This window comes from Triticum dicoccoides, chromosome 5B, assembly GCF_002162155.2.
Source record: "Triticum dicoccoides isolate Atlit2015 ecotype Zavitan chromosome 5B, WEW_v2.0, whole genome shotgun sequence".
In the NCBI taxonomy this organism is placed as follows: Eukaryota; Viridiplantae; Streptophyta; class Magnoliopsida; order Poales; family Poaceae; genus Triticum; species Triticum dicoccoides.
In genome coordinates this window covers 356,629,660-356,638,625 of record NC_041389.1, presented here as the reverse complement: position 1 = coordinate 356,638,625, position 8,966 = coordinate 356,629,660, and the positions used below count along the sequence as shown (strand labels likewise).

Genomic DNA, 8,966 nt, shown 5'->3' with positions numbered 1-8,966 from the left:
GGAATAATAATAAGCGAGAGAATAATGGATGGATTGCGCCGAGAGGGAGAGGAGAGAGAGAAGGACAGGGCAGCGGAGGAAAAGCACAGATGTTCCTCGCTCACCCCTTTTTTTCTCCTTTCGCGAGCACGTGGCCGACGTGGACGGCTTTTCCAGCGTGCGCCGACGCGGCCGAGGACGTGTGCGCCGACGTGGCCGGCGGCTCTGCGGAATGGGACCGGGACGGACGGACGGGTCTCTGCCCTGCCTGGCATTCCTTCCGAGACTGGTGGCAGTGCCATGATTGATTGGGACGGAGCAGTGGTTGCGTTTGGTTGAGCTGTTCCCTGCAAAGTTCCTTCTTAGCCGTCACGCAGAAGCAGCAACGTGATGACTAATTTATGCATGCATGAATTTCTTCTTGCCATTTTCGGCTCTAAAGTGTAGTACGTAGTACAGTAGGCACGTACTTCTTTCCTAAAAAAGTTTCAGATTTATTATAAAGTTTTAATCAGCAATGCAAATCACCTCGAATATGATAAAAATGACATCAACACCTCTAGACCACGGAACAACCACTGCCGATGTTAGAACGAGCCGCGGACGCCGCTCCCCTGGAGCCGCAGTTGTTATGTCGGACTCTTGAATAAATCTGAAACAAATGCCAACAAATCTCGCCGTTGCACACAGACAGCGAGTAAATCTTAAGTTAACGCAGACAACGGGAATCCATGCGGGAGCTTCGTCAACTACATTTCGATGGACGAACTCGAGGAGGATCAGAGCTCGAAAGACAAATTCAAAGAAGAAACGTTGTCATCTGCTCGAGCACCGCACATGCGAGGATTTAAAAACTAACTTAAACTACTAGCCAGAACAAAGGCACCTAGAATCACCTCTCCATCACCGGCCGCCGAAGCGCCAGAAGAAAGGCAAATCCGCATACTCATCAACAAAGTTCGAAGAGGAGAGTTTGCCCTAGCTGTCTGAAAATACTCAAGGCAAAAGTCTTTGGTAGGCACGTACATTCGGCTCGAAATATTCTTGTTGACTGAGGTGGCATGTGCACGTGGACTCTCCTCCTTTCTCTCACGTGCACCGGCGGCCAGAAGCTGTGTACGTTTGACCAGCCGGGCCTCCTGAGACCAAGTCAACAAGAGGAAATTCGAACCACGCTCACATGCATGTCACGAAATTGAAATGATCACCGTCAGAGCAAAGAACCAACGTGTAATACGTACTTGGTTCAAGGAGTACACTGTTAGTCGCACATGTCGCCTATGCTTACGCCGTAAATCACGGTCTTTGATCAACTTATCATAGTTTTATCTGTCGCCTGTCGGTTAACTCTCCGTGTGCGGCTGCCTGCTCGTCTGCGCTTATTTCATCCGTTTGTATGGGAGCCTCATCGTTGTTACTCTACATTGTACAAACTTTGTTGAGTTAGTACGGTTTTTAAATACAAAGTTTGGTCGTTAGTTTCTACTACCAAATTACTAATATATTTACAGAATACATGAAGCAAAATATGATGAAAATTAGGAGAGCATTTGTATTTAAAAATTACTAAATGCTCTCTGCTGATTTTTAAAAGGAATGGCGTCTAGACATACCCAAATTCTTTTTGACCTTTAACTTCAGCTAGAATATAAATATAAATCCCAATATTTGTTGTATTATAAAAGTATCTTCCAAGAAAAAACTATATATGCATATAGTTTTCGCACATCCCGACAAAATACTCCCTCCGGTCTCTTTTCACTCCGCGTATTAGATTTGTGTCAAGTCAAACTCAACAAAGTTTGACCAAATTTATATTTAAAAATATCAACATCATGTCAAAAGATTTTACAAACTATAAGTGATCCAGATTTAAAACTTTGGAAATAAATAAGTACAAAATGTTAGGTTGTTTGCGGGTTGAACAAGGTGTTCGGGAATGCAAAATGGAATTTCACTTTTAGAAAGTGTTCAGGAAATAAATCTGACAAAGTAAAGCAACCAACGATTCTGTTCTGCAATAGCACTGTCAAGAATCTGTCTCTGTTCTTCCTTTTTCTTTTTTGCATTTCTCTCGAAAAGTTGAACCACATCAAATATCATGTAGGAATAATGTTTTCCCTTAAAAAAAACTACATGCTATGAATTTTTACCCAAACAGAACCTACATGCTATGAACTCACAAGATTATCTACGAAGTCACATGGAATGCTTGGGGTTGGGGTGTCCCTTGGCCGTCCATGGCGAAGACACTCTCCAGGTTACAATCTATGCAACATCATTGAACACCGGTGCTCCCTTGGCAACCTTGATGAAGACATCCTCCAAGGTAGTGTCAACGAGACCCCAAGCATGTATGCTGAGCCTGCTTTTCGCCCTCTCGACTGCATGAAAGACATCGGCTATTCTCACCTCCTGCTTTGGCAGCTCAAACTTTTGAGTGCCAGAAAGATTGTAGATCTTGTTTGCACTTGGTGACAGGCGATGGACTAGCTGTTCAATCTCCGACTCTTGTTCTGGTGGTGTTGTCACTGTAAATATGTATGCACCCCCGTATCTTGCCTTCAGCTGTATGGCATTACAGTGGTAAATAATTTTTAGAATTGTTGCTACAGTAATATTTCAGATTTAAGAAGCTGATGTATACCTCTTTAGGGTTTCCGAGGCATTGGAACTCGCCATCGACGAATATACCAAGTCGGTCACAAAGTACTTCTGCCTCCTCCATCGAGTGTGCTGTCAGATACATTGGAACAGACGATATTCATTGTTATTTTCAGATGCAGTAAAGTGGTGGACAGGGGAGTCTATGATGTAGATGCATGAGTGGACAGGGAAAAGAATCATAATTACTAGTAAGAACAATTGCACGGTTTCTCTTAGCCTCCTTCACAATGTTCCACAGGTTATTTCTTGATGCCGGATCTAGTCCTGTACTTGGCTCATCCATGTAGACAACCTAAGGAATGTTTCCTTCAGCTTCATAACCAATTTGCAAATAGATTTCTACAGGAAGGGTTGAAACTTGAAACATAAAAACAAGAAGAATACTTTGGGGTCTCCGATTAATGATATTGCCACACTGAGCCTTCTTTTCATGCCTCCGCTGTACGTTCCCACTTGCTTATCACCAACACCACCATGAAACAGATTTACACTTTTCAGAGAATCATTAACAGCCTGATAATGAAAGAAAAGTTGATGTGTTTAAATGGGGCCAGCAATGCTGAAGAATAATACTGTACATACATTGAGATGCTGAATAATATGGCTGATGAATGAAGATAGTAGCTTGAATTCTCTTACAATGAAATGCAAGTACTAGACTAAAACGAAGTTACAGAGATTAGATGTACCTTCACTAATGCAGCACCTTGAAGATTCTTCAACCTAGCATAGAAGAATAGATGCTCTTTTCCCGTCAATGTTTCCCAAAGTAAGCTGCATTTCAGACAAGACCAGTTACCATGATAAGACAGTGTGATGTGGGAAAGAAAGCTAATGGCCAGATGAGCTATAAGTTGCAGTAAATACTCATGCTGTGGGCACACGCCCATATTTGTATATATGCCATCCATATCCATCCTTATATCCATTCCATGTGCATAAGCAGTACCAGATGTAGGTTTAGTAAGTCCAACCATCTGAGGACAGATCAGATCAAAGTTAATCAAGGTGTGTGGCAATACTTTATGCAACTTCTATAAAAAATGCCACTGCATGCTGTTTCAGTACTGTACCATACTAATGAATGATGTTTTCCCAGCTCCATTTGGGCCAAGCATTCCGAAGCATTGGCCTTTTGGTAGGGCCAAAGATAATCCTCGAACAGCCAGCTTGTCTGGGTTTCCGTCCTTTCCAGGATAAACCTTCCTCAGATTGTCACAGATGATAGCTTGGTTTGCATTGCAATCCATCAATAATTGCTCAACTACTTGTCGCTGAATAGATATAAACGCATGAGTATTAATGCAAATGTGCTGTAGAAAAAGATGGAAGTGACAAACTATGGCAGGTAACCTACTTCTTGAGCAACATCTGCTTTCTCCATATCAACGGCTACTTTATGATTCTGCTGCGCAAAGCTACTTTGTAATGGTGGTGCATGTTTATTCTGCAGACATCTAAAGAAGAGTAAGGGGTTTCCGACACTGCCACCTATTGAAGAGACTTGATCCAAATAGAATGCTAACACAAGCATTAATGCCCATTCTACAGTCATTACGATCAAGATATCACGCATTCCATTGATTGGGTCTTTCAAATTTTCCCACATCATGCCAGTGGCTCCCATAGCATTCCCAGAGAATGCATATTGACCAAGCTCATACAGTCCTCGATAGAGCGAAAATCCTGGGACAATCTCCATAACTAATATCCAACCACCTGAGTAGGCAATACGAACCTTGTTATGCATATGGCCATATAACATATAAATCGAATTGCAGATTGGCTAGGCCAGCAACTTACGGGAAAAATTTATGTCCTCAATAAAAAAGCGGAAAAGAAAGGCCCCTAGTAAGCCAGAGCCAAATACATAGATGTAACCAATCACTGCAGAAGGGGGATAGACGAAATTTGTCACTTCCAAGAAGAAAATTTAGACTTAGGTATTACAGGTTTAAGTCACTGACCTGTGGCTATCTTGACAGATGAAAAGAAAGATGCCACAAAAAAGGCAAAAGCAATCTGTAAATTTATATAGACAAAGAAAAAAACAATCTGTATGCCATAGTTATTGACTCTGAAGAAATTGAGACCTGCACAAAAGCAGCTTCATGAGTAAAATTGGTTCTTTCAAGAATACTCGTAAATAAATTGTGAAAACTCATTACCTATCAAGGATCCAAAAATCACAAAAAATGTCATATACACAACCGATAGAACGAAGAAATAACCATAAGATATCATCCAGTAAGGTCCGTCCTTCAGACCTTGCATCTTCATCATAATTTTCAACTTTTGTTGCTTCTCATACACCAGATACGTCAACATAACCTGGAAAGGAGAGTTAATTTCCAAGCTCTACTGACTCTGTAATACATTCAACATTTTTAAGTGCACTTAAGGAATGTTACATCTCATCATACTCACTGGGAAAAGCAGTTCAACGATCCATGTGAAGAATAGCGGACTGATAAGAGAAGAGAGGTCGAACCTATAACTTGTTCCAACTTTGGGCATATCTTTTACATATTCCAATAGCACTTCCACCCCAGGTCCTCGGATATATTTGAGATATGCGTTGGATACCTATAGAAACAAACACGATATAATAAAAGCTGCCATGTTCCACAATAAATTGGAATTACTCAGAGATGAATTAATGGGAAACAGAGCACATACGGCATTCACCAAGCGTGGAACTCGTAATGCTGCGATAAATGAAAATGCGGTTTTACCGCTATAGGTAGAGTTGTACCAAACATTTATACCGAGGCCATACTCCGTTGAGCTCAAGAAGTCATAACCTGCAAAGAAGAACACAACTATACAGTATACATAGATGCAAAATAAGTGTTGCTAATGAAATTTCATTCTCATACTTAGGTAGATGGGCTCAAGCAATTATTAATAACACGGGCATCATTCAAAAGCCAGTTTATTATGAAATTGCTTAACAAAATCTCACTGCTGTGCAAACCCGCTACAAATGCAAAGAGGCAAAAAATTGGTGCTACAAAGATAGGAAGATAACCTGCAATAAACTCGTTTGTTTTTCCTCCTCTTTGTGTATAACCCTTTAATAATTCATCATTGATAACTGATGTACTCTCACGCCACAACAACACACCTTCAACACACTGTATATCTGGTTCATTTCGTAAAGACATCAGAGCAGCAATAATAGCAGGTCTAAAAAAGAATCCAAACAAAAGATTAACATGTCTAATTATTCTGGTCAAACAGACTACACAAAAAGTCAGTGCTCCGTAGTCAGTACCAGTAATTATAATCATACCAAGATACAAAATCCACTTTCTTCATTCACAATTAGTTTTTCTCTAACATAGTAACTAGTCAATTTGTTCCTGTCTGATTGCATTAAAAGCAGAAAGCAAACAAGAAAATGTGAAAGCGAATTATGAATTATTTATGATCCATGTTTTGAATAGAAGATTTGTATTCTTTGTAGTGGATTAGCTTCACTATAACGGATATTGGATAGTGGGTGCTATAGCGAACGCTATATTCCCAGATCATTTTATGAAAATATTCATCACTTTGAGTTACGTGTATAACTGTATATACAGAAAGGTTTGTTGCAAAAAAAAACTAACATGGAATAAATACAATGTATTTATTTACGGGACATAATACACACATATTGCCAAAGAAAACTGCAATTTCAACGTACACGTCGCTACAGCTGCTACCTCACATCGCTACGACGGTACCATTGCTCTCTCGGCTGTGCAGTACGCTTGTTTTACTCTAGACCACCATTCTGAACCACTATGTTTTACCCTGCCACCGCTAAACAGAAGCTACACCAATTGTCAAGTACTACCTCCATCCCAAAATAAGTGTCTCAAGCTTAGTACAACTTTGTACTAAAGTTAGTACAAAGTTGAAACACTTATTTGGGACGGAGGGTATAATATAATTAGGAAAATCTTTATACAGAAGCATGTTTTTTTAGATATTTGCATGCTTCAGTTATTTTCCACACAAAAAGGCATGCACTTCAACTAGTTATGAATATTCCAACGCCGATGTAAAGGCACTTGCAGTCACACGACACTTAGAGCTGTACGAGATCGTTCTGCTAGTCCACAGTAACTACCATTTGCAAAGTTTGGACCTTTTGGTGTTTCTGTATTTTTTCATCTTCTTTTATGTTTTTCAGTCATTTTGAAGCCTAGGGCGTTATTGTATTTGTCATTCTGTGGTCTTCTTCTTTCTAAAACAAAGATGTGCAGGTCACTTGCGTATTCGAGGAAACACCCATCAAAGACTGAACTATTGAAAGTCCACATCTAAATAGAGTTCCTTCAAATGCAAATAAACTTTGGTGTAAAACAGTACGTCACATATCTACACTTAAGCTACTTTCCAGTAAATTAATTTAAGTTTCCCAATACAAAACTGTAAATTAAATACCTTAGGGAAGGAAGTTTTAACTTACTTAGCTGGAGCGGTATGCCCCTGGCGTTATATGAAATGGTCTGCGACAAATAGGGCACACACTGAGGCTGGAGCAGATACAAAGTATCCGAAGAAGAAAATGCGGGCTCTATCAATTGTGTATACCATGGAATGGTGTCTGAACCCTGAGACAAATCAACGCAACCAGTACTTCCGTAAACACAACAAAAGAAGCCATGCAACTTACAAGGGAAAAAGCTTAATTAGGCATCGAAGGAACTCACAACAACTATCCTGGAGAGAGCATCAAGATAATCTGTCACATTAAGAGTGGGAGCGAAAACAGGAAACAGACCTCCTGCAATACCTGTCGATTGGAAAACGGGAAGTACTCAACAAGTAAGATACATTGATCTTAATTTTGAACAGTTGATATGCATTGTGTTGTATTGTGGAAGCACGTACTTTCAGCAAACCCTCGGTCCTTTCCAGTGATGAGGACAGTGGCGGGGCAAGACAAAGAGTCACGGCATGAGGGATCGGGCAAATCATCAAATGGCTGGGAGACAGTTCTGACAGCCCGGAACTGAGGCTGGGGAACCTGAATCAGTGCTGGCCACCGCGGCGGGCTGGGAATTGCGCAGCTCCAGACCTGCTCCAGTGTCGAGTACTGGACGCCGCACTCCCTCTTCTTGCAGGTCCCGTACATGTCGGTGTCGACGCAGGCGCAACCGCAGTTGTACTTGGGCTTGTCGAGCTCATTGTTGATGATGTTCTGGAGCACGAGAAGCAGAACGCAGATGAGGATCGGGAAGATGGTGATGCCAATGTTTGTCTTGAGGTTCCGTTTCTGCATCGCAGTCACGAACAGAGTCAGATGCTGCATTACTGCGTTATAAGAATGTGCATGTCTATAAGAAATGTTATTATTAAAGGGCATCAAGATTTTAAGAAACATGTGGCGTTCCATGCTGCCGTGTACTAGTCTGAAACGCCGTCAAATCCTAGAAAAGCTGGACCGACAGATATATGCAGAACTCAGCTGGAGCCAAAAAGTTCAGCGGCGCCACTGGAAATTCTCGAAACATGCCGGATCGACGGGACTTCCCGCGGTCGACCCACCGGCGGCATCCCCAAGAACCGTGCAGGCATACTCACAAGCACGTGGCGGGCGCACACAGAGCGGCGTATCAACACAGCGCAGAAGTAGATAAAAGCGAACAGGCAAGGTAGGAAAATTGCCTGGAGGCAGAGGTTCTTGCGGAGGAGCGCGTTGGCCTGCGTGAGGAAACCCGCGGGGCGCCTCCGGGAATCCATGGGGAGGATGGCTTAGGTCTGGAGGAGGAGGAGGAGGAGGCGGCGGGGAGATGGGGAAGAGGAGATGCGCATGGAGGCGTTCAGAATCAGAAGAGTTGGGAATCGGGACGAAACCGATCGAGGGGTATAACTTTACCCCGGTTATATAGCCGTCGGGATGAAGGACTCCCGCGCCGGCCGGACTTCTGTGTGGGCAAACTTTTCTTTCTCTGGTTCTGATCATCCGCCGACCAAGCTGTTTTCCACCCACCCCTGGAGCTGTGTAGGTATGTGGACTGTGGGGTATGTGACTTTTGGAAGCTTTGTGCCCATTGTACCCTTCCGTCTTGAATTATAAGATAACGTATTTTGCTGTGTTTGTTCACTAATTTCAGTCTGTATTTAATTTATATTAAATTATTCAACACATTGTATAATCCAAAACAAATGTGATACATATCTACATTCTATATACCAGTAGAAAAAGAGCGAGTTGCGAAGATCTAGCCCATCTCACCCGCTCAACCGCGTCTATCCAATGGTCTATGTAGCTCCGGTGTTTTTAGCGTGCAACTAAATCATACCTAATATCAACTTCAGTG

General features: G+C 42.0%; 1 protein-coding gene across 4 annotated transcripts; it reads right to left on the bottom strand.

The window, feature by feature from the left end:
- Positions 1–2,006: 2,006 nt before the first annotated feature.
- Positions 2,007–8,601, bottom strand: LOC119308974 (ABC transporter A family member 7-like). 4 transcript variants are annotated; one of them, XM_037585107.1, is made up of 18 exons: positions 8,311–8,494; positions 7,534–7,918; positions 7,353–7,435; positions 7,109–7,253; positions 5,678–5,791; positions 5,326–5,450; positions 5,074–5,232; positions 4,815–4,977; positions 4,614–4,739; positions 4,450–4,533; positions 4,004–4,365; positions 3,720–3,920; positions 3,514–3,623; positions 3,336–3,420; positions 3,031–3,159; positions 2,833–2,938; positions 2,627–2,715; positions 2,248–2,547 (listed from the first exon to the last, which is right to left on the bottom strand). In XM_037585107.1, the coding sequence occupies exons 1-18, from the start codon at positions 8,383–8,385 to the stop codon at positions 2,248–2,250; spliced, it is 2,841 nt and encodes a 946-aa protein (XP_037441004.1). In that variant the 5' UTR covers positions 8,386–8,494. The 4 variants fall into 4 exon arrangements, with proteins under 4 accessions (XP_037441005.1, XP_037441003.1, XP_037441004.1 ...); XM_037585108.1 differs by lacking the exon at positions 8,311–8,494 and adding an exon at positions 8,522–8,601 and having other exon boundaries at positions 2,007–2,547; positions 3,336–3,623; XM_037585106.1 differs by having other exon boundaries at positions 2,007–2,547; positions 3,336–3,623.
- Between the last annotated feature and the right edge of the window lie 365 nt (positions 8,602–8,966).